The sequence below is a fragment of the Quercus lobata genome, chromosome 11 (assembly GCF_001633185.2).
Source record: "Quercus lobata isolate SW786 chromosome 11, ValleyOak3.0 Primary Assembly, whole genome shotgun sequence".
NCBI classification, from domain to species: Eukaryota; Viridiplantae; Streptophyta; class Magnoliopsida; order Fagales; family Fagaceae; genus Quercus; species Quercus lobata.
This window is the reverse complement of record NC_044914.1, coordinates 7,996,885-8,023,695: the sequence shown is the minus strand read 5'-3', so window position 1 is coordinate 8,023,695 and position 26,811 is coordinate 7,996,885. Positions and strand designations below refer to the sequence as shown.

Genomic DNA, 26,811 nt, shown 5'->3' with positions numbered 1-26,811 from the left:
TAAGATTTTTATAAATTATGTTCGACTTAGGTCCAGTGTCCTCTGTACTAAACCCAATAAGATGTTGCCATGTGCTCAAAAATTGCTATGAGGCAACATCCAACCTATATTTTAAATTTAAAAAGAAAATAAGAGAGACATAAACTATGCTATATTTTTTTATACTTGGTATTTAGCAAGTTAGGTGGATGTTATGTTTTTGTTTAACTATGTTATTTTGAATTTGGGTTGAAGTATATGCACTTCTTTTGAAATGTAAAGAACTTATTTCTAGATGGATGGTACTATATTATGGACTTAATTTTTAGTAAGTACTTTGATGTTATTTTAAACTCTTGGACGATGAGTTTTAAGTATTTGATGTTATTATTAACTTTCAAATTGTATGCGTAATAGGCATTTTGAATATGATGTTATGAGTTTGTATTAAATTTGTTGTTCATTAATCCGGTGTTTTTTTTAAAGCGATTTTTTTTTCTTTTTTTGATAGGTTTTTGAAGTGGGATAAATGGATTGATTGAATTTGTGATAACTTAACCTGTTTAATATTTAGTGGGTTGAAATGGGTCGTTTCACATTCGTGTCATCTTAATATAACCCGCTTATTAGGCGTGTTAAGTGGGCCGTGTCTTGTCAACTCGCTTCATTAATAGGTCATGTTAGGGTTGAAGGGTTATGACACAACGATTAAATGAGTCATGTTCGGGTTGAGCCATTAAGCCAAATACCCTTACCTCGACACGACATGTAAACACCCCTAATGAGTACCAAACAATGACAAGCATAAAGTATAAAATAAATAAAGATGTATGACAGCAATACCCAAATTTTATAGAAATGATTAAGAGGTAGTTGCAGTAAATCCACTTGTAGTTTAACCCGTAATCACTTTGCCTACTCATGGTTTAAAAAATGTCACTTTACCCATCTGAAATAATTTTTGTTTGTCTCTTGTAACCCACCTTTGCTAAAAAAAAAGAAAAGAAAAGAAGGTAAATATGTATTTTAACTCAAATTTTATGTTTCTCTCCTCAAAAAAAAAAAAAAAAAAAAAAAAAAAAAAAAAAAAAAAAAAAAAAAAACACGCACACACACACATACAAAACCAAGTGAAAACATGATAAAAAAGGGCGAGTTTTGTGTAAATTAATATTTGGAACCTATGTTCAAAACTCCCATCAACAAGTACTAGAGTGGAGATCATTACATTCTTTAAACTCAGGTGAACTGAGTTTGAAAATGTCTCTCTGTCGGAAAGAAATAGAGGTTTTTCCCTCTTTTTCTTTGGCAGTAGAAGTGTTCTGTCCCTTCTTCAGAAGGAGAGTGTGTTCTCTTAAGGTAACAAGTTTACCTTTCGAGCTAGTGGTAATATATATATATATATATATATTTTTAGGGGTCCACGGAAATACTTCTTATGTTCTTGCTTCTACTTTTCACTCTATCTTGTACTATGGAGGAATTGGCTAGTCAGTGGAAAAAACTTTCATTATCAGAGAAGGAAATTGATGGCTTTGTCCTCTCTAAGGAACAACGCTTCGGTGAATTTCTATCAACCCTTTTCACGACGCATGGGAAGGAAGGTATTTATGTGCCGGGTTTCTATGAACACAAGCAGACTTTCACGCGGAAAGTTTTTTATTCGGATAGAATGGAGTTGGAAGGAATTGAGACAGAAGCCGGTGAGGGCAGATCAGAGAAAGATCAGGCGAGTAGGGAAACTGAAGGGGAATCAATCATTAATGAGGGTGTAAGTCACATTAATGATGAAACAGTTATGAGGGAAACGTTACACTTGGTTTCAGTTATCCCAGCAAACTTGGATTCTACTTCGAGCCAGCTGTCTCCAGCTGAAATTCAGGAATCAATGGATACAGGCTATAATGATGGAGCTACGAGATTGGCTAATGATTTAATTCCTTTGGGGGTTACGTCTGATACTTTATTTGAAATTCAAATAAAGGATATTGTTGCAGATATTGCACGATTCAATGGGGATTCAGGTAGGGAGGGACTTCGAGCTGCTTATGTTCACTCCATTCCACCTAAACCCCCTCACCCACCCTATTGAGGTTCAGAACGGGTCATATGGAAACCTCCACCCTGGCCGAGACTCAAAGTGAACTTTGGCGGGGCTATGTTTAGGGAGAACGACATAGCAGGTGTTTGAGCTGTGATTCGGGATGATAAGGGACTCATGGTGGCTACAATGGCGGATAAGGTCCCGCTCCCCTACTCGGTCACTGCAGTGGAAGTTCTCGCATAAATAAAAGTCTTGAGATTTGCTAGCGACATTGGTCTAGTGTCTTTCATCCTTGAGGGGGACTCCAAGATCACCATTGATGCTCTGGTAGGGGACAACATGGAGCATGCTGAGTTTGGAAACCTGATAGAGGAAGCTAAGTGCTTGTCAAGTCAGTTTGTTGATGTGAGTTATAGTCATGTTAGGAGACAGGGCAATTGTGCCACACATAACACTGCTAGACATGCAAGACATGTTAAAGAGTATACGATGTGGATGGAGGCTGTTCCTCCACATCTTTCTGCTGTAATTCCAGCTGATTTGGCATCCTTTGAATAAAATTACAGTGTTCTTTCTAAAAAAAAAAAAAAACAAGTACTGGAGTGTAACAAAATCAAACAAAAAACCAAGCACTAGCAATGACACTACTATGAAATTGAATCAAACCCAAACCAAGAAATTGAATCTTCAAATTTTCGTGACCCATTCCAAGAAATCAAACCTTCTTCTGTATTGCTATTGGACAATGTTTAAACAGGGTCACAGTTGAACACAAGAAAATGGATAAGAAATTAAGAATGGATAGAGGGGGAAAACTTGAAAGATAAAAAATGGGTAGAAGATAAAATTTTAAAGAAATCAATAGCTACATATATAAAATGAAAATATCAACTCAATTTTGCTTGTATTCAACCAAAGAAAAAAACTATATTCTCGAATTTTTTTTTTCTTCTCTTCCAAATTTAATTCCCACTTGTCCAAATGCTTCTATCATCTGTGTATCTTAGCAAGTCTATATAGCAAGCATCGATATAATCAGAAAATAAAAGATGATCTTTGACTGAACCACCAACACCTTGAGCGAGTTACAGCTCAGACAAAGAGAGCCACCAACAGCAGCACCGACGACCCACCACAGTCATGACGACACCGTCACCAAACCTCAACCAACACAACAATCAGATCGACCAATCTCAAAGGAGCCGTGCTCCTCCACAAATTAAAACCCAGAACATACAACAACCTCGTCCTCCTCAAAACCTAGACCCAAAGTAGTTGTACTCCTCCACTCGCGGATCTAACCTGGAGTGAGAGAGATGAGAGAGACATATATGGACAGAACAGAGAAGAAGAGGAGAGAGAAGGAGCGTGATAAAGAAGTAAAAAAATCGTTAAATAGAATTCATTTAACAGTTGACACCCTTAAATAGAACTCAATAGACCTAAAAGTAATGTGCAAAACCAATTTCAAGAATCGACAAGAAGGACCATCGTGCACCCTTGGTGCGGTGGTCTCTCCACAAGGGTGTAGGGGGTAAGGGTCGGGGTTTAAGTCTTTAGGAGAGAACTTCACACACATATACATTTAGATTAAGTTAGAGTAGAAATTTTCTATCTTGTATAAAAAAAAAAATTTGACAAAAAGGATGTTGATTCGGACGTTTATTGAACCGTGGGTTTTAAAAAAATCTAAAAGTTTGTGATTAAAAGTACTATGTATTAGTTACAAGTGGCTATAAATATGGTTAAACATACAATTTAACAATAAGCAATGTGTTATATGGTTTGAAAACAAGAAGGAAATAATTTCCAAAACATTTGCACATTTTTGGTCTATTATTATGCAAAACATACAATTTAAAATAACTTGGACACTCAAAATTTAGGAAATCTAAATTTATAATGCGAGATTTGAGTTTGTGCAAACATTTACTTAATATTTGAAAATTTTCTTTGGCCTTTTTTTTTGGGTTGAAAATTATCAACTCACTTGTGTACTGCAAGAGTCATGTGTCTCGGGGGCTGATGTTGATCGACATTTTCGCAAATATCCTACAATCTAGCATGAAGCAAAGCCCAAATTCTTCGTGGGGTTAATATCTCTATTTGCGGCATTTATTTTAATACATGGCCCAAGCCATGTATTTTTTATATAGGAAATTGAAGAAGTGTGGTTTGGAGAGTGAGATTGGGCCTATTTTTTTTTTTATTATTTTTTTTTGGGATAGGGTATTTGGGCTTATTCTTGAACTTAGATTTGTGCTTCACAATGTGAGCTTAGAACACTTGTAGAAGTTAAAGGTTCATCCAATGGCCCATTTTCTAGCCACAAACACAAAAATAAACAGTAATTAAAGCTGCCCTATTTGCCACAAAATATGGATGGTTAACCTAAGCTAAAACAAATAGGCTAGTTGTATATAATGCATTCTGATCACATCCCACAAATTTAGCAGGTTCCTAAGAGGGGTGTTTCCTTTAAGCAAAGCTTGGAACATAACATAAGATTGGTCAAAGGTTTGCCAAAATAATCATTAAAGCAGCCAACCCTCTTATCCAACCAAGCACAAAACTCAAAGTTGCCATTTTGTCTAAACTCTAAAATCCAACAACCAAAAAGCCTTGATTCTTCTTATGAGGAGATGGATAATAAGTGCCTTTTAATCTGATTTAAATCCCCAAAACATAGAACCTAAGAGAGACGCGGGGCGCCGGGGGGGGGGGGGGGGGGGGGGGGGTGTAATTCAATTCAACTCTCCGCTCTCAAAAAGTCTCTCAGGTCTTGAACCTAAGTACGTGACTCGTAAAATGCATTACTACTCTGACTTAGGGAAAATACAGTAGCCTAAAGAATAGTGCTTTTCTGTGTGGTGGAACAAATAGTGCCCACTTTCTCTTCTTTATCACCTCCCTGAATCTCCCCATTTCGTTATGTAGCATTGAAGGCAATTATTTGTATAATTTATTTAACATTAAATGAATATTTTCTTTGTCTTTATTATGAGCTTAAGCACTTGTATAGTTTTTCTTTTTTTCTATGCACCACTAGCCTCGGTGATACTAGAGTGAGTTGTGGGCTAGACTCCCTCTTATTTTGAACTTGGGTTGCTAGGCTTAATTTATTGGCCTTCCTGAAAATCGACTCAAACAAATTTGAAGTGTTTTTAGTTAATGAAGATTCATTGAGAGTATGAATTAAGTAAAATAAATTTGTATATTGATTCTAATGTAAAAACTTTTTAACATTTAGGATTTAATTTTGATTCATCCCAAACTAAAAAAATAAATTATATAATTTACTTACAATTTTAAGAGGCGTTTAAAATGCAAAATAGAGTGCTAAATACACAAATTCACTCTTCTAAAAAAAAATACACAAATTCACACAAAAGTACCCCCTCATACGGTACTTCATCACTGTTCAAATCTTCATCACATACTACATACAATAACATCTAAAAATAGATTATCACTATAGCACATGCAAATCTTTTCCTTTCTTATTTTATTCATCACTCTCTCTCTTGCTCTCTTTCTCTCTAATCCAATTACATCAACAAAGAAAAATCTTTCGTGTCCAACAATAGAGGAGATGGGGCTATGCGTCATGCAAGGTCAAGGGCTTCTGGTAGCGCAACTGGGGATCTGGATAGACTGGATGGGTTTGCAAGCCAGAGTGCAGTGGATTTGCGAATTGATTTGGGTGGCATGGGTTGCAGTGGCGTGGGGTGGGTTCATAAAAAATTGGCTTGTTACGACCATAGTACAAACCAATTTGGGCGATGGTAGGTTTGCATTGATTGCAGTGGCAATGGTTGCTTGGTTTTTGTGGGTTGGTTGTTGCATTTTGTGGGTTACAAGTTTGTGTGGGATACTGGGTTTTGTGGCAGTGGTTATTGCTTGTTTATGAATTGGGAAAGAAAAAAAATGATTATATTAATATGCTTATAAGGCAAAACAAAAAATAGGATGTGGGATGTTTAAGTGGGTAGGTGAAATAGATAACATGGTTTTTAGTGTTGTGAAATAGATTTTATTTATTTATTTATTTGGCAATTCCCATCCAGGAATGCTCTAAGAGCACTAGCATCAAGTGTGCACACCAAACACAAAAAAATCTCTCACATTAGATGTTCTAAATGCTAAAAAATTTAGCATTGATGAACAGTACCGTTCCAAATTTGAAATGATATGGACACAAATGCTAAAAAAAAAAAAAATTTATTCTTTTTCTCTCTCCTCTTACACATTTTTCATCTCTCTCTGTCCCGTGCATCTTTCACTCAGCTTCTCATTCTCTTACCCTCTCACTCTCTTCCTCTAATAGTTACACTCACAGACTCACCACGCAGCCAGCTCGCCACCTCGGCCCACTGGCCACCTTGCCATGCCTCCAACTCACAAAGCCAAACCTACGCTGTCGGATCTCTCTCTCTATTGATTAGCGAGTAATGGGTTTGTTGGGGGGTTTTTTGTTTTGTTTTTTTGGGATGGGTTTTAAAAAGTGAATGTGGTGGGTTGGTGGTTGTTTGTGGTGATGGTTTTTTTGGGTTGTTGTTTTGTGTTATTTTGGTGGTTATTTGTTGATTTTGATTGGGGTGCGATGGCTAATATTGGTGGTCTTGGTGGTTCCAATTGTTGCTGTGAATGTGGATTTGGATGTTGCTATGTGGGTTTTTGCATTTGGGTTTGTTTTGAGTTGTTTTTTGGGTTGTGGAGAATGCCATGGTTGTGTGGTGGTTGTGGCTGTGTCTGTTGGTTGGTGGCAGCTGGTTGTGGTGGTAGTTGTTGGTTGTTGACCGTTACCTAGGTTGTGTTTTGCATTGGGCTGAGTTTTTAGTTAAATATTATTTTAATATATTGTATATATTATTTTAATGTATTGAATTGAAGAATAGAAAACATGATGTATGATGTATTGTAAAATGGTGTGCTAAAATGATAAAATAGTTTTTTGATGTGTTAAAATGACATATTTTTACAAGTGTTGATGCTAATTAATGCTCTAATAAAGAACAATTGTTTGGATCGGGAAAGATGTGAAGATTTACCTTATAAATAAGCCTGACGGTTTTTTTTTTTTAAATACAAAATATAAATTATATTATAACTTAATTTAAGTGTATATGTATATGAAATTCTCTCATTGAGACTTGAACTTGACCTTTACCCCTCACACCTGACAAACACTTATACTTATTTAACGACCATCTTACCAAGAGTCAGTGGTAAGCTAGACATTTGACATCCCATTATTTGTAATTTTTTTTACGATAATTTATTTGTAATAGTTAAATTTTATTACATAGGAGTATAATATACATTTCGGATTTGGGAATATGAACTGTCCAAATCAATATCTAGATTTTGCCTCGCAAAACTAGATGATGCCCCTAATTGTTCCGCGGCCCAAATTAATTAAGCTTCTGTCTTATCTTTGTCTGCATTCAGATTTTAACGAAAAAAGGAATAAAAGAAATTTTAAGGGTACACGACTTTTGGTAGGGCTGTGCACAAATGGTTTTGAATGCACATGAACCGATCATAATCGACTGCAAAGTGTGGTCACTGCACCGTTGGCCATTGTGGAGGTGCAAAACCCCACTTGCATCTTGCAAATGTGTGGTTTGCAGTTCTGCTTTTAGAAAACTGCAAAAAAAAAAAAAACCTACACCACACCTATTAATATATAAGTTCTATTTTATATTTATTATATATTATATATATTTAAATATATATATATATATATATATATATATTTATATATATGAAAATTGATCAAATTATACCGTTTCACACCACATAGTGACCGATTTATTAAGGTCTGATGCGATGAGGGTTTATGGGCAAGTCGTAATGCGCAAAGCATTGCTAAATATAGCCAAAAATCATATCGAACTGCACCGGGTAACCCCACTTTTGGTATAATATTTTTCACACATTTACAAGTGATGCAAAAAGAAAAAGTGAAAAAAAGAAAAAAAAAAGAAAAGAAAAGGTGATGAATCAATTTATAAGTGATTTTACTATTGAATTAAAAAAAAAAGGGTAAATTGCGAGTTTAGTCCATAGCCTTTACACTCTATGTTAATTTAATTCCTAATTTTTCAATTGTGTCAGTTTATTGTTCCCTTACCTTTTGGTATTATGTAGTCTCTGCCGTTAAGTGATGGATGAAAAAAGCTGACATGACTAACAATGATATTAAAATAATAATTTTGGGCCACTTGGGATGCCACATGGCCTTAATTAGAAAAATAAAAATTAAAACAAAATAAAACTAAAACTAAACATACAAACAATTGAGATCTAGAATCCAACTTGGCATGGAAGTCTAGGTTAACTTAATCAATCCCTCCAAATTTAGAGGGTGTCACAACAATTAACAAAATAATCAAAGATTCAAATCCCCCAATCCAAAGATCCAGTGTTGAATTTTGGTGTGTGTTACTTATAACAACATTGAAGAAATGGACTTGCCTCAGTATTGAGTTAATTTGTGGCAAGGAAGGAAAACAAGGTGCTAGGGAATGAGAGATTGATGGAGATCAAGGCACCGCTTCGAAGGATCTCGTTCAAGTACCAATTGAGCCGATTACAAGAGCACGAGCAAAGAAGTTCAAGGATGTACTCAACGGACTCATCCAAGAGTTATGGGCTCAAGCAAATTCGTGGAGGCCTATTGAGAATGATCCATGTGGGCAACAAAGAAATCGTCACCTTGATTCAAGTTCTAGAAGGATCCGGTCAAGGCTAAGAATTGGCATGAAATATTTTGGGTCTATGTAAAAAAAACGTTATTATAGGTTTATGTGATTTTTTTTTTTTTTTGATGAATATAGGTTTATGTGATTTATTTCCTTCTTTTTAGGTGCATTTAATGCTTTTTAGGTCAAACTTATTCCTAATATGGTTAGGTATCAATTAGGAGTTATTTTAGAATATATTTTCTTATCTGTCAAGTTTTAAGGAGCCCTTAAATAGTCATCTAAGTCTGTAAATGTTTTTCAGATATTATTGATAAAACTTGTGAGGTTTATTCTCTTTGATTCTTTGAAGAACTACTTGAACTTATCGAGAATTCCCGTGGCGTTCATCTCGACTTATCAAACGAAGTTTTCATCACCGTTTGTGGCGTCTTCCTTATACCGAGGTTCTTGTTTGTCATAAACAACGGGTCGAGGTCTCCCATTTGAATCTGTCCATAGAACGATCTTGGGTTCCCTTTCGTTGTTGGGTCTCGTTATTCTTGACGGGGTTCACATCATTTGGTATCAGAGCAAGGTTTCTAGTTCAGGTTTGCCTATCCTTTAACATATTTATCTCTTCTTAGCCAAATTTCCTTTACCCTATCTGTTCAATCTTTGTTTGTCTTGTTGATGTCTAAACTATTGGTTTGGTCTCACATCTCTTAGTTATTTTGAAATCTTATTTCATTATTCTCAAAAGCTAGTTGCTGATCATAAAAAAAAAAAAAAAAAAAAAATTTTCACTATTCTGTGCTTCCAAAATTCCAAAACTGCCATATTCCTTCTAATTCTAATTAAAAATTTTCATATTCTTTACGTTCAATTTGAGATTCATTGATTAGTTCTTGGTGAATTGTTGCTGGAAATTTTGAGTTGTTTGTTTAGTTTCAAAAGAACTGAAAGAGAATTATTGAGTGGAAAAAGGCAAGAGTGGTGAGAACATTAGAGGATAAAAGCCATATTATTTTGAGTGAAACATGAGTGGAGAGTGATCCACATTCTTGAGTGTAAACACGTAAGGGAGTGATTTGTGAGGTTCCTTTTTTTTTTTTTTTTTTTTTTTTCTTTTAACCTTTGTTTTGCAGCAATCATGCTGCTTCACGATAGTGGTAAGAGCATTGCCGAAGATGATACAAAATTGGCTGATCTGAAAGCGTTTTTGGAGGCCATGATGAGTGAGATGAGGCGTGTGATGAAGATGGAGATGACGCAGGTTCACGAATGGATAGATCAAATGGAGAATAGATGTGAGGAGCAACCACAAAACGGTCGTAATTTGTGTAGAAGGGAAAGAGTTCCATCGAGGGAGGAGGATGAAGAGCATTATGGGTCTGGTTTTGATGAAGAAGAAGATCGGGATTCCATTGTTAGCAATAGGAGACCTGGAGGAAGATTTAGAGAAGCTAGGAATCACGAAGATAACAACTTGGGTGGTATTAAGATGGAGATTCCATCATTTCAAGGTAGGTCTGATCCTGAGGCATATCTTGAGTGGGAGAAGAAGATGGAGTTCGTGTTTGATTGCCACAATTACTCCGAGACAAAGAAGGTAAAATTAGCCGTGATTGAATTTTCTGAATATGCTATTACTTGGTGGGATCAGCTTGTGATAAATAGGAGGCAGAATAGAGAACACCCAATAGACACATGGGAGGAGATGAAAGTAGTGATGAGAAAATGATTCGTTCCGAGTTACTACTACCGAGAGTTGTACAAAAAGCTACAAGGTCTTAGACAAGTGAGTCGAAGTGTAGAGGACTACTACAAGGAGATGGAGATTGCTATGATCCGCGCTAATGTAGAGGAGGATCGGGAGGCTACAATGGCTAGATTTTTGCTTGGCTTAAACCGGGAGATCCATGATAAGGTAGAGATGCAGCATTATGTGGAATTGGAAGATATGGTGCATATGGCTATCAAAGTGGAACAACAACTCAAGAGAGGGAATGAGACACATGCAGGCCATAACTCTAGTTCTACCTCTTGGAAATCGAGTCATGTTAAGCCGCTGGACAAGTCACAAACGCCCAAACTCGAGCCCAAGTCCATGACCACCAGCCACGTTCCTTAAGGTAAAACCGAAGCCTTTACCTCTAGGAATTGTGATATTAAATGTTTTAGATGTCAAGGCAGGGGTCACATAGCAAGTCAATGTCCAAACAAGCAAGTCATGGTGTTGCAAGCCAATGGTGAAATTGTGACCGATGATGAAGATTCCGACACCGACGACATGCCGCCATTAGAGGATGTTTCCGAGGAGGAGTATTTAGCCCCTGGCGCATTGACATTGGTGGCGAGGAGAGCATTGAGCTTGCAAGTAAAAGGAGTTGATGAAATACAGCGGGAGAATATCTTTCACCCTAGGTGCTATGTTAAAGACAAGGTATGTAATGTGATTATTGATGGTGGTAGTTGTACTAATATTGCAAGCACAATTATGATGGAGAAATTGGGATTGCCCATGGTAAAGCACCCTAGACCGTACAAGTTGCAATGGCTAAATGATAGTGGTGAGATCAGGGTGAACAAGCAAGTGTTAGTTGCATTTCGAATCGGTAAATACGAAGATGAAGTGTTGTGTGATGTAGTACCGATGCAAGTGGGACACTTATTGCTAGGGCGTCCATGGCAGTTCGATAGGCAAGTGAAGCATGATGGCTTTACGAACAAGTACTCTTTTGTACTAAATCAATGATCAATCACTCTTGTACCATTGACACCGCAACAAGTATACGAGGATCAAGTAAGATTACAAAAGGAGAGTGATCAAAAGAAAGAGAGTGAACAAAAGAAAAAGAGTGAAAATCAGAGAGAGGTCGAGAAAAATGAGGGAGAAAAAGAAAATCAAAGTTCGGCCCTTGAGAGAAAACAAAAGAATTTCTATGCAAAAGTGAGCGAGATCAAGCAAGCAATGTTTTCAAATAAGCCGATGATTGTACTTTTGTACAAAGAGGCACTTTTAAACACTAACGAACTTGACCTTGCTTTGCCTAGTTCTATTATTTCTCTTTTGCAGGAGTACGAGGATGTCTTCCTCGAGGAAACACCACATGGGTTACCTCTAATCCGAGGGATTGAACATCAAATTGATTTTGTTCCCGATGCAACCATTCCAAACCGACCAGCTTATAGGAGCAATCCCAAGGAGACAAAGGAGCTTCAACGGCAGGTAAGTGAATTGTTGGAGAAAGGGCACGTGAGGGAGAGCATGAGCCCATGAGCAGTTCCGGTCTTACTTGTACCTAAGAAGGATGGGACGTGGAGAATGTGCGTTGATTGCCGAGCCATCAACAACATAACGGTAAAGTATCGTCATCCTATCCCACGCTTAGATGATATGTTAGATGAGCTACATAGTTCTTGCATATTTTCTAAGATTGATTTAAAAAGTGGTTATCATCAAATTAGGACAAAAGAAGGAGATGAATGGAAAACCGCCTTTAAAACAAAATATGGTTTGAATGAATGGTTAGTTATGCCTTTTGGTTTGACTAATGCTCCGAGCACCTTTATGAAACTTATGAACCATGTTTTACGTGCATTTATAGGCAGATTTGTTGTTGTTTATTTTGATGATATACTCATTTATAGCAAAAACATAGACGATCATGTAGTACATTTGAAATCCGTTTTAGATGTTTTAAGGAAAGAAAGGTTGTTTGCTAATTTAAAGAAGTACACTTTTTTCACCGATAAGCTTGTATTTTTGGGATTTGTTGTTAGTGCACAAGGAATACAGATTGATGAAGAGAAGGTACGTGCAATCCAAGATTGGCCGAGCCCCACAAGTATAGGTAATGTTCGTAGCTTTCATGGACTTGCTAGTTTCTACCGGCGGTTCGTAAAGGACTTTAGTAGCTTAGCCGCACCGCTTACCGAAGTGATCAAGAAGAACGTTGGATTTCGGTGGGGAGAAGAACAAGAGAAGGCATTTCAATTAATCAAAGAGAAGCTGACTAACGCACATTTGTTGTCTTTACCCAACTTTTCTTAAACGTTTGAAATTGAATGTGATGCTTCAGGTATTGGTATAGGTGCCGTTCTTATGCAAGAAGGACGAACAATTGCTTACTTCAGTGAAAAACTCAGCGGGGTAGCCTTAAACTACCCAACTTATGACAAGGAGTTGTATGCATTGGTTCGGGCTTTAGAGACGTGGCAGCACTACCTATGGCCTAAGGAGTTCGTGATTCACACCGATCATGAGTCCTTGAAACACTTGAAGGGCTAACACAAGCTAAACAAAAGGCATGCACGATGGGTGGAGTTCATAGAGACGTTTCCATACGTCATTTGGTACAAGCAAGGTAAGGAGAATGTAGTTGCCGATGCACTTTCTCGCAGGTATGCCTTACTCTCCACACTTGATGCAAAATTGCTTGGTTTTGAACACATTAAAGAATTATATGTTGAAGACCACGAATTTTGTGAGGAATATCGAGCTTGTGAGAAAATCGCCTCTGGTAAGTTCTTTAAGCTTGATGGATTCCTATTTCGAGAAAATAAGCTATGCGTGCCTAATTGTTCTATGAGGGAGTTATTAGTGCAGGAATCACATAGTGGGGGATTAATGAGACATTTTGGAGTTGCAAAGACTTTAGCTATTTTGCAGGAACACTTCTATTGGCCTCGCATGAAACAAGATGTCGAACAGATTTGTGGTAGATGTGTCACATGTAGGCAAGCTAAATCCAAAGTGCAGCCTAACGGTTTGTATACTCATTTACCAATTCCTAGTGAGCATTGGATTGATATTTCAATGGATTTTGTGTTAGGATTGCCTAGGACTAAATGTGGAAGAGATTCAATTTTTGTGGTCGTGGATAGATTTTCTAAAATGACACATTTTATTCCATGTCACAAAACGGATAACGCTTCACATGTTGCTGATTTGTTCTTTAGAAAGATTGTGAGATTACATGGCATGCCTAGGACAATTGTTTCGGATATAGATGCTAAGTTCTTGAGCTATTTTTGGAAGACTTTGTGGTGTAAGCTAGGTACTAAGCTATTGTTTTCCACTACTTGTCATCCACAAACTGATGGTCAAACTGAAATAGTAAATAGGACTTTGTTTACTCTATTGAGGGCAATCATTAGAAAGAACATCAAAACATGGGAAGAATGTTTATCACATGTTGAGTTTGCATATAATAGAGTTGTTCATTCTGCTACCAAAATTTCGCCATTTGAAATTGTGTATGGGTTTAATCCTTTAATTCCATTGGATTTATCTCCTTTACCTTTGACGGAGCACATTAATTTAGATGGCAAAAAGAAAGCTGACTTTGTGAAGCAGATTCATGAGAAAGCAAGACTCAACATTGAGCGAAGAACGGAGCAATATGCCACACAAGCCAACAAGGGACGTCGCAAACTGGTTTTTGAACTCGGAGATTGGGTTTGGCTGCATATGAGAAAAGAAAGATTCCCAGCGAAAAGATGTTCCAAATTGCTCCCAAGAGAAGATGGTCCCTTCCAAGTCCTCGAGCGTATCAATGATAACGCTTACAAGCTAGATTTACCTGGTAAGTACGATGTAAGTGCCACTTTTAATGTTATTGATTTGAGTCCTTTTGATGTAGGTGATGATTTGAGGGCAAATCCTTTTCAAGAGGAGGGGAATGATGGAGATCAAGGCACCGCTTCGAAGGATCTCGTTCAAGTACCAATTGGGTAGGTTACAAGAGCACGAGCAAAGAAGTTTAAGGATGTACTCAACGGACTCATCCAAGAGTTATGGGCTCAAGCAAATTCGTGGAGGCCCATTGAGCAAGATCCACGTGGGCAATAAAAAAATCATCACCTTGATTCAAGTTCTAGAAGGATCCGGTCAAGGCTAAGAATTGACATGAAATATTTTGGGTCTATGTAAAAAATGGTATTCTAGGTTTAGGTGATTTATTTCCTTGTTTTTAGGTGCATTTAATGCTTTTTAGGTCAAACTTTATTCCTAATATGGTTAGGTATCAATTAGGAGTTATTTTAGAATATATTTTCTTGTCTATCAAGTTTTAAGGAGCCATTAAATAGTCATCTAAGTTTGTAAACGTTTTTAAGATATTATTGATAAAACTTGTGAGGTTTATTCTCTTTAGTTCTTTGAAGAACTACTCGAATTTATCGGGAATTCCCGTGGCCTTCATCTCGACTTATCAAACGGAGTTTCCACCACCGTTTGTGGCGTCTTCCTTATACCGAGGTTCTTGTTTGTCATAAACAACGGGTCGAGGTCTCCCATTTGAATCTGTCCATAGAACGATCTTGGGTTCCTTTTCGTTGTTGGGTCTCGTTATTCTTGACGGGGTTCACATCAGAGATGGTTGAAGAAATACTTAGTCCTTACCATCAAGAATGTCAATTCTGTCACTAAACTCACTCACTTGCTTTGATCTCCTCTTTTCTCATACAAACTTCTTTTTGGCCAACCTACTATTTTTCATAAGACTCATCACATGCGCTTTGTGCATGGAATAATGCTATTTTTTTTTTGTTTTTTTGTTTTTGGTTTAGTGTTATAATGTTTAAAGAAAGAGGTAAGGCAATGTGGAATAATGTTTAAAAATGAGATAGAGAATCGTAACAAGTTGAAACCCAATGGGACATTTGAATTTATTGATTGGGATAAAAATTGTGATAAGAAAAAAAAAAATTGAGATTTAAACAAAAGAAAGATGACATATGTTAGTGTGGATGAATGAGGATTTGTGATAACTATATAGAATTTGGATAACAGAAATTTTGGAATGTTTTAAAGAATTAAAAAAAAAAAAAAAAGATATTTCGGGATAAGAATGAGTAGTTTTTACGTGAGGTAGTGGATTTTTTTTGTTTGTTTTTGAAGTAATTTCGTATTTTTTTTTTTATAAATATAATTGAAATATTTGAATACAAATAGATAACAAATACAGATAGGAATCAAACATTTGAATACATATAGGTGGTGAGAATAACTTTTTTTTTTCCCCATTTTATACGTGAGGTGAGATAGTATTACTCTTTTAACATTTTCTAGAAGAAGTAATTTTGTATTTTTTTTTTATAAAGATAATTGAAGTATTTGAATTCAAATAGATAACAAATACAAATAGGAATCAAACATTTGAATACAAATGGATGATGAGAATAACGGTTTTTTTCTTTTTCTTTTGTACATGAGATGGTATTATTGTTTTAACATTTTTTGTTTTTTTGTAGGAAAGAAAAAGAAAACTAAAGGGTATGTTATTTCAAAATTTGTATGAGGGTATTTTGGTAAGCCAAAAATTGAAGACAAAATAGGAAAATCCTCTTATTAATAGTATAGATGACTAAAATGTTTCGGACTACTGGGAACCAAACCCCACCGAACACAAAATCAGTACGATCTCTTTGTTAACGAAGCCATGGAGATGGAGCTTAAATAATAGCAACAACGACTTAGGGTGGTAATGGCCCCACCAAATAAAAAAAAATACAATTATATATATATATTAATTAATTTTAGCAATTTGATTTAATAAAGTTATACTTAGTCCCCTTAGTAGTATCATTAATACTTTTAAAAGCCATAAACAAAATATTCATATATCTAAATTTTAAAACAAATTAACAAACCCAAAAAAATTAACTCGACAACAAAAATTACCCATAACAAACCTAAGAAAAAAGTTAAGTCCGATCAACCAATTGTTAATACTAAATGGATAATTATTTGAAATTTCATAATGATTTTTTTTTATTCCTCCATCGCTCTTAATTCTAAGTCCTGACTTCGTCCCTGGGTCATTTTTTCTGTTGGCGGTCTCTCATGGCATGTGTATTAAAATAATATTTTAATATCATGTTAGTCAGGCCAATTTTCTTTTTCATCAATCTCTTAACAGTAGGAATTATTTTGATATAATACAAAAATGTTAGGGACTAAACTAACACATTTGAAATGTTAGAGACTAAATTGACACATATCGTAAAGATTAAAAACTAAACTCTTAATTACTCTCATTATTATTAATATTGGATATGAGATTGGTATATTAGCTAAAATATGAACTTAGTTATAACTTTAAGAATCATGATAATTTATATGGGTTTGACCAAGAAAATATATCAAAATAGTATAATACCCTTGAAGACTTGATTAGGATGATAGGAAATGAATTTTGGAATTTTGGGAAGATTTTTATGGGTATGTTGGCAAACTATAACGGTAATTACATAGAAATAGGAATAGGTATATGTATTATAAAGAATACAGGATACTGTAATGTAATGCTTATTACAATTCATTTGTTTTGGTGACAACAAAATAATATAATCCTTAAAACAATGGAATGAAAGCATTTTTAATCCAACTTAAGATATATTTTAGGAAAGTAGGTTTCAGTTGGCTCAACTAGTAAAATTTCTGATGGTTGAATAAGAGATTTGGGGTTCAATCTCGTTTATACCAAAAACCGATTGGTGTTTTGGTTTGATGATAAAAGCTATCATCAGGAGCGAACGTCATAGGTTGAAATTCTTTCAAAAAAAGATATATTTTAGGAAATATTTTACTCATATAATCATATTTCCTAAAAAAAAAATTTTTTTGAAAGAGAGATTAGTTATTTTTTATGATTTTTTATTTTCATAATTATTATGTGCATATAGAAAGTTTTATTTGGAAATATATTAATTATAAAAATTAATACACCTACTAAGAAATAGTTATTGCATCCCTTTAGGAGGTGAATAATTATTCTTCATTTTTAAAATAACTATTCATAAAGAATGATTATTTTTTGTAATAAAAACATAACCAAATTACTGAATAGTTAAATGATAGGAATAACTATTACATTATAATACTTATTACAATTTAACAAACAGACCCTATGGATTTCTAGCTTGTTCTACCGGGTGGGAGGGCTGCTGCATTTAAAGATTGCATTTAATATTATACTTTATGAAGGTTTCTGCTTTATGCAGTTTGGTATAGTGCAAACAGTTACTTAGCTATGAAGTAGGATAGTCCAAAAGGGAGAAAGTCTCAAAGTTAGTTTTTGCATTTGCAAATTTCTAAGGATCTTGTTTTGAGACATCATCATTCAAGTTGGATTTTGCATTTGCAACTTCTTAATCTTGTTTTGAGACATCATTACTCTTTCTAGATGAAACTGTTGTGCTTGTCTATTGTTTTTATCTAAAATATTGCTGCAATTTTGTGTTACTATTTAACAATAAAAAATGATATTCATTTGGCACAACTACAGCCTGAATGCCTTATTGTTTTTATTTAAAATGTTGCTGCCATTTTGTGTAACTATTTAACAATTAAACATGATATCCATTTGGTACAACCACAACCTCAAGGCCTAATATTTATTATATAGAATATAATTTTATTACAATTGTGTAAGTGGTGAAAAATTAAAAGTGATGGTACATTTGAAAATAATTATCCATTATTCATTCATTCCAATTATGACAAAAAGAAATTGTGTATGGTTGTAGCTCAGCCCCACATGTAGGGGTGGCAATTCGTGTTTGCGGATCGGGTTCATGTCGTGTTAAGTTATGAGTATTCGGCTATATGAGTTGATTTGAACCCGACCTGTTTAGTAAACGTGTCAAGAATCCTCAACCTTAACCTGACCTGTTTATTAAACAGGTCGACTCGACACGACACATTTAACTTGTTTAATTAACAAGTCATGTAAAGGTCAATACAAATGACCTATTTAATAACCCGTTTGATTAATAGGTTATATTTAACCACAATAACCTATTATCAATTCCCATGTATCTAAAACTAAAATACAATTACAACTATAAATATAGTATAATAAACATATAATTACAACAAAAAATTAAGCAATAATAACAAAATAATAATAATAAAAGCTAATACGTTTATAAGCTGAACGAGTTAGATAGGTTCACATGTTAAACACAAACATGACATGTTTATTAAATGGGTTAGTTGTGTTGACTTGAATATGACTTGAATCTGTTTAGCCTCAACCTATAACTTGTTTATAAATGAGTTAGTCGTGTCGGGTCTAGGGACGGAGTTAGGACTTGGAGTCCCAATAAACAAATTTTTTTTTTTTTGAAACTCCTAATAAACATTCATTTAATAAACCATCAATAAAGAAAAATACACAAAAATATTGTTTTTAAGATATTAGAATGCAATGTTGCACTACTATTATTAGCTTCTAAATCACTTGAAGCTTTTCTTTTGAAAAAATCAAATATGGTAGTTAACTTTTTCATAATCTAAAAATAAAATATAATTTAAAATTATGATGTCATATATAGTTAATAATCTACCATCATTATACACAATAGACAAGCACTATGCACACAAGCACTCAACAATTAACCAATAAATTTTAAAGTTGCAAATAATTTCTTTAATTATTTACCAAAAAAACATCTTGAAAGCTCGAAAATGTGTTAAAAACACAAGAGTTGTTTAGAGCCCCAAATTAAAAAATTACGGCTCGATTGATTTTACTCTAACTTATACTAAGTGCGGAATAGAGTAAATGCGAGTGGATAAACAAAATAATTACTCTACACCATATTCATTAAAGCACAACAGTAAAATGAAAGCTAAAAGAGTAGGGAAGAAGAATGCAAACACAAGATAACACGCCGATGTGTTATCGAAGAGGAAATTGAAGAACTCGACGAAAAACCTCTTTGCCGCCCTCCAAGCGGTAATCGATCCACTAGACAATTAGTTGGGATACACGAATAGCAAGAGACCCTCTAAGCCTAATCTACCCAATGCACCTAAGCCCTCTAAGCTCCTACTCCAACAAGGCTTCTTGGAACCGTGTCTTGTCTAGCTCTCCGGATCCAGCAATACACCCGATTGTATCCACCAAAACTTGGCTTCTTCCAATGCTTCCTAGCAGCAGCAAAACCTCACTTGACACTCTGAAAGGGTGTGGTAAGTGTTTAAACTATCAACCTCTCAAGGGTATGGAAATGGAGAGGTAGGAGTTGAGAAAAATCCACAATGAATTGTGTAGAGAATTGTGGGTATAATAATCTCTAACTTTCAAGGTTTGTGGCTAGGGTTTTCTGATTGGTGCAAAACTGCAAGTGCACAGTATCGTAGTTTTATAGTAAAGTGATGAAAAGAGTATCGTCCTCAGGGATTGGTAACTTACTTTTGACAAATACCAAAATTATGCTAATCTCGATTTTATCTAGAGAAGTCACTAAGGTTTTTTTTGTAATTGGAATTCAAAATAAAATCAATTTAAATAAAAGATACGTAGAGGAAAAGAAAGATGTTGCTTGAAAATCAAATTAATGAGAAAGAAACTTCTAGAAAATTGATTTCACCTAATACCTCACTATGCTTTACTCATCTAGCTAATTGAATTTAATTCTCTCTGTTTGTTAGCAATCTCCAAATTCTTCCAAAAGCCTCTTTCGACAGTCAATTGGAAACATTCTTGTTCATCAATTTACACAAGAGTATGCAATTTAATAGAGTAAGAAAGCATTAAGACCAATGATTTTAATACTACATAGGTTCATATAAGTCTTTCGATCTCTATATTTACCTATGCTGAAATATTCAAGATCTATCCTATAATTCCCTCTTTTGACAGCAAATCACAAGATTAAAATCATCTAATTAATGGCTAGTTAATTAGAAGCAATAAGCTTAGAATAAATCAGACAAACATGAAGAGAAATTGTTCAAATTAACATAGAAAAGCAAGCATAGTTCGGAACTAGATTACATCGTTTTCCTAGAATAAAGAAAATTTAGTTCATGCTAAAAATTAAATTCAACATAAACGAATTCACCATAATTTTTATGAGAAGATTTGAAGGAAAAAATGAACGCAAAAGAATCTTTTCAGTGTCTTTTTTGCTTCAGCCCTCCTTTCTGCTTCAGCACTCTTTTCTTTTGTTCTCTGTTCAGTGCCACTTTTCTTTTTTCTGTTCAGCGCCTTTTTTTTTTTTTTTTTTTTTTTTTTTTTTTTTTTTTTTTTTCAGCACTCTTTTTCTTGTTAAGCGTCTCCCTTTTTTTTCTTTTAGCGCCTCCTTTTTGTTGTCTTCTTGTAGCCCTACGTTTTTAAAGGCCAGCCCAAAACTTGTTGCAGCCCAAAAAGCCTAAAACGTTTTACTTCAAAAGCCCCAACGTGTTGCTCCTTTTAGTTCAGCCCCTCTTTTCTGTTCCATCCCTTTTTCTTTTCAATTTTTTTCCTTGCCAACTCCTAAGGCCATAAAGAAATTTTCCTTTGGTTCCATTTATCCAAGACCCAATATTCTCTCTAGTTGCTTCACATCTCTTTTATTTGAGTAAATCTTTATTTTCTTCAAATCTAGAATAAAATTTAAATAACAAAAATCAAGTCTAAAATCAACAAAATAAATAAAATTAGACTAAATTTTAAAGTTGAGAAGTGATAAATTACACTCAATTATGCAAGTCATCATTTTCTCTCAGAAGCACTCCTCAACATCTGTGGGTAATGGGAGTATATATAGTGTGGGTATAGAAAATGTGTATCAGATATGACAAATCAGCAAAACAGAATGTTTCGCGGGTATCTGGGAAGGCCTTACCCATGAGACACTCGCGAAAACTAGCTATCTCCATCCTGTCCTGACTCTTCGCATTCTAGTTATATGCAGGGCACATGCTTTATTTCGTGGGAAGCCTACTCGCGAGTTACCCGTGAAAACAGCTTTAGTCTTCAATTGCCTAGAGTCTTCACTCTCTCTCTCTCTCTCACACACACACACACACAACCCTTACAAATAAATCCCACATAAAATACAAGGTACAAAAGATTGAACATAATTACAATCAAATTTGACATGGAATTAAAGCCAACATAAACTAGTTGTAAATTACAACTTTACACATCTCTTTAATTTTTTAAAAGATACTAAACTAATATACAAAAACACTAATAGACAAAAGAAAAGCACTGCATAAAATGAACAAAACATCACATCACATGGGTTGTTGGGCATTAGGTGTTAACGTGTTGAATTGCTGGGCATTAGGTGTTGACGTGTTGAATTGTTGGGCATTAGGTGTTGATTGTTTATCTTTTTGATTATCAAAAGAGAGGACTAGAGTCACTAGACAGCTTTTTTATTAAATTTTTTTATCTTTCTCTCTATGTCTTCTAGTCTCTTGACTCTCTTCTATCTCCCATCTTTGCCTCTCTTTAAATTTTATTCACAAACCACAATCTAAGTTAATCAAACAAGCATTGGAGAATGTGAGAGGGATACACTATTCTCATCCAAAAAAATTTCTAGGTTTGGGCGGTGCTGCGATGGACTGGTGGTGGTCAGTGGCGTCAGCCGTGGTGTGCTAGTCAACCTTTGCTTTGCCCAACTCCTCAGTTTGAGGTCTTCTGCATTCTGCCTTAAGTTAGGTTTTATTTTCTTTAATTTTTTTTCGAGTGGCTTAGAAATCCCCTTCTTTTTCCCTTTTATATGTGTCTTGTTGTTGGGTTTAGGGTGTCTTCCTTTTTTTTTTTCCTTGCTTGTGTGTGTTTTGGGGTGTTGTTTGGGCTTAATTTTTGTTGTTGGGCTAATATTTTTTAATAGCTTTTAAAAATATCAATAATATTGTTGAGGGGGCAAAGTGCAATTTTATTGAAACAAATTGCTAAAAATAATATATTATATATACTAAATTTAAAAAAAAAAAATTTTGGAGGGCCACTGCACCCCACGTCCAACAATAGCTCCGTCCCTAGTCGGATTCATTGGTTTTATCAGATTTTGTCACCCCTACCCACATGACAATGATGACATGCCATGCCTATAATGTTTGTTTACATCCTATAGCCAGAGTAGTACATGATAGAAAAATGTTAGACTACAAAAAATTGTGACTTTTGCCATAACTCGTGATGCGGCTAGTTGTGAGTAGCGGAGAAAACCACTTACAACTTGCGACATACTTAAACAAGGCAAAATTTGTATATATATGGGTCTTTTTTCCCAAGTATGAGTTGTATCTTGCATTTTCCTCCCTTCTCCTTGGCCTAGAGCTTTATTAATCATTCATTTCTATTTTGTTGTGCTCGTTTCTTTGTTGTTACATGATTACACTTTCCTAGTGAAACATCAATTATTTATTTATTAATACAAAAATATATTAATAAATTACAGATTATATTCCTCTAATTCAATCTTCTTGTATACTTTCAAGATTTTAATCCTAAACAGAAACACTTGAGATAGAATTAACTATTTAAATGTTTTAGTTCTGTTGGTAAAATTGCTTTAAAATTAGCACTTAAACAATAGCAAAATGAGTTGTAGTATCTTAATTTATGTGATTATTTTAATTATTATTGGAGTATTTTCTTTATATTTTTTTTATTTGATGGGTGAGTATCTTTGTTTTAGTATAAAATAGAACAAGATTTTTTTTTTTTTTTGCCATTTGCTGGCCTCAACTTTGCTAAACAATTTTTTTTCACAACTTGCTAAAATAAGTAGTTGTGAGCATTTGCCTACCCAACCTCAAAAATCACTCACATAAGCTTATGCATTCATTGTGCAAAATACGGTATTTGTGCAAACATATACAAGTATTGTTGCTGTGCGTTTTAGTTGTTTATTATTTCTTTTGCTTTTGTTCAAGGAAGATAATGGATGGTGGTTATGGTGTGTGAAGAAAGAGAAATAATTAAAAAATTAAGAAAATTTGATATTTTAATAAAATAGAGGTTAGAATAGATTATTTGATGCGGGTATTTTGAAAAGTGGTTAGATAAAATAGATTTTTATACTAAAATAGCATGAGCTAATGCAAATGCTTTTGAATAAGAGATGATCCAAAATCCATTATTAATATAATTTTTATTTCCCATCACTCAAAATTTGTCTACTCAACAAGTTGTATATAAAATTTGTTAAAGTAAATAATTGTGTCACTATTCCTCCTACTAAAGCTCCGAGTCTATTACTAACAACTTGGAGTTGTCAATTATTTATTTATTTATTTTTGCAATAGCGTTATTATGCTACAGGTTTGTTTGCCATCAAAATGATCATACTTAATGACAAGGAATTGGTAAACTAGCCTGAAAGAGATGGCCTGCAATATTCATATGTATTGTCCTGATTGCAGGCAACAAGATCGGACTAGTTGCAGTGAACAAGTATGCAAAATCTATAACAAAATTGAATTATCAAGTCGGCTTTGTATTAGTATTTATGTGTGTGTGTGTGTGTGTGTGTTTTTTTTTTTTTTTTGAGGGGGATGTATTAGTATTTACGTTGGGAAACCATTTTAATCTTATGCAGTAGTGATGGAGCTCTTTTTCTTCTTCCTCATTTCGCTACTCTTGGTTTATTCTATTTATTTTGGCATATGGACTTTAGCTTATAAAACCAAAGAAAATGTCACCGGCATGAGGCCAAGTCTCCCTCCTGGAAGTTTTGGTTGGCCAATTATTGGTGAAACCCTTCAATTTATTGCTGCACACTATGAGGGAACTGTAGATAAATTTGTCTCAAAGAGAGCAACCAAATATTCCTCCAAAGTATTCAAGACTTCTCTTCTTGGAGAGAATTTTATCGTTTTTTCGGGCGCTGCTGCGAATAGATTCATTTTTTCAAATGATAACAAGTGGTTCGCACGTTGGCGACCTCCCTCAGTTCAAAAACTCTTTCCCTCCATGAAATTTGTACCCATTGAACATGATGCTGCCAAGGCCAAGAAGTTTATGTCCTTGTTCTTCAAATTCAATGAGGCTCAAAAATTAGTAGCATCAATTGACTCTATTTCAAGAAACCAATTGAAGAATAATTGGGAAGGCAAAGATAAAGTCCAAGTACATCCTCTAGTAAACATGTACACATTCGCATTAGTTTGCCATTTATTTTTGAGCATCAATGACACTGAAAAGGTATCAAAGCTTTTGTACCACTTCAATCATCTCAATGAAGGCATACTATCTATACAATTAAGTATCCCCGGGACACCATTTTATCGTGCAATCAAAGCAGCAGAAGCTCTTAGGAAAGAGATTTATTTGATTATTAAGGAGAGGAGGGAAGCCTTGGCAAAGAATTTAGCATCTCCAACACAAGATGTGCTATCACAGATGATTGCTGTGCCGTTCGATGATGGGTTCATGCCAGAATTGGAGATTGCAGACAAGATTTTGGCATTTCTAATTGGTGGCCAAGATACTACTACTGCTACAATCACTTTTGCTATGAAATATCTCGCAGAGATGCCTCACCTCTACAATGAAGTTTTAAAAGGTATATTTTAATATTTTGGTAAAAGTTCAATGTGCATCTTCTAAATTTGAGATAATTTTCGTTACTTAATTTTAATTTTAATAATTTTTTTCTCCAGTTTCAATGTAGTCTAACGTTTACTTCTGTTAAAAAAGAAAAACAATTGTTGATAGCCCTCTGTTGTTATTTTCTAATAAAAAAAAAAAAAAATCCTTTTTACGACAATAGACAAGAGGACTACATTGATAACAATTGCAAACTTTAAGGATGAAGTTGACAAAATTTAATATAGGCAATAGAATGATAGTTATCCAAAACTTATAGGGTGCAAAAAGAAGTTTAGTCTAATTTCTTCATTCACTTTATAAATTCATCTTTATTTTAGTTCATTTGTTTTTTTAAAATTCATACATCTAGACAAAGAGCTCACGAAACTTCTTTTGCATGATAGAGCAAAGAGAGGTCAGAGCATTAATGAAGCCAAGAGAAGTACTATGCTGGGAGGACGTACAGAAAATGAGATACACATGGAACTTTGTGAATGAAGTAATGAGGCATAGAACAATAATTCCAGGTGCCTTCAGAGAAGCCAAGACAGATATCAACTATGAAGGTTATGTCATTCCCAAGGGATGGAAGGTATATAACTTTCTAGCTAGATAGTCTCCTTACATTCGGCATATGACAACTTTGATTAAATTACATTGTTGTTTCTTAAAGTTTGAGGTTGTTCTCATTTTGGTCTCTTCAGTTAGAAAATTTTCATTTTGATTCACTAAATTTGATTCTGTTTTCAAAATAGTCATTTTGTACATCTCGATTGTTGATCTGACCAATAAGTGTGAACAAAAGGATGTTGTTTCTTCTTTTTTACCCTCTCTCCGAATAGCTAGATCGGTAATGGAAATAAACGAAAGAAGCATTTTGAAAATGCAATCAAAATTGTTGGACCAAAATGAAAAATCTCAAACTTAGGAGACCAAAATTAAAACAACCCCAAACTTAAACGGTCAAAAATGTATTTTGTTGACAAATTTTGATATATTGAATTGAAGAGTGCATTCTACTCGTTTTTCAGATATATTGGAGTGTGGGTTTTACCCAACATAATTCTGAGTACTTCTCAGAACCAGAAAAGTTTAATCCCATAAGATTTGAAGGAAGTGGACCTCCTCCTTACTCCTACGTTCCTTTTGGGGCAGGACCTTTAATGTGCCCTGGAAAGGAGTATGCTAGAATGACCATTCTTGTCTTCCTTCATTATGCAGTGAAAATGTTCAAATGGGAACCAATTCTTCCCAATGAGAAACTAAAGTTCAAGTTGGTCCACGTTCCAGCAGAGGGCTTCCCTGTTCGCCTTTCTCCGCACCAGAATTAAGTAGGTTTCTGTATTTTTTTTTTTTTTTTTTTCTCTATATGATTTTCATTTTACTTTAATTTTTTTAATAATCAAGAATATTTTTTAGTACCAAAGAAAACACATGGTACATCAAGGTTTAAATTTCTGTCCAATGCAGTGGACATAATATGTATGATGTAGACATTTGTCCAATTTGCACTGGACATGATACTTTGCAGACACGTGTCAGCATCGTACTGTTTCTTGTGCATTAGTGGATTTGTTTAAATAATTGGGGCCTTAGGACCTTTTATAATTTCTTGTGACATCAATGGCTTTGTTTATATAATGGGGCCTTGGGACCTTTTATAATTTCTTGGGACAAGTGGAGCATAAAACTCCTAGTACAGAATTGATGCAAATATACCCCCATCTGGTACGTAGAACATTGTTAGCTGCACAAAAAGGGAAACAAC

At 34.6% G+C, this 26,811-nt stretch overlaps 1 protein-coding gene across 3 annotated transcripts; it reads left to right on the top strand.

The window, feature by feature from the left end:
* Positions 1–21,900: 21,900 nt before the first annotated feature.
* Positions 21,901–26,596, top strand: LOC115967777 (beta-amyrin 28-monooxygenase-like). Of its 3 annotated transcripts, XM_031086922.1 has the most exons (5): positions 21,901–22,159; positions 23,876–23,906; positions 24,052–25,017; positions 25,448–25,635; positions 26,075–26,596. In XM_031086922.1, exons 3-5 carry the CDS (start codon positions 24,057–24,059, stop codon positions 26,372–26,374), a joined length of 1,449 nt encoding a protein of 482 aa, XP_030942782.1. In that variant the 5' UTR covers positions 21,901–22,159; positions 23,876–23,906; positions 24,052–24,056; the 3' UTR covers positions 26,375–26,596. The 3 variants fall into 3 exon arrangements, with proteins under 3 accessions (XP_030942782.1, XP_030942783.1, XP_030942781.1); XM_031086923.1 differs by lacking the exon at positions 23,876–23,906 and having other exon boundaries at positions 21,901–22,137; XM_031086921.1 differs by having other exon boundaries at positions 21,901–22,137; positions 23,876–25,017.
* Positions 26,597–26,811: the final 215 nt, after the last annotated feature.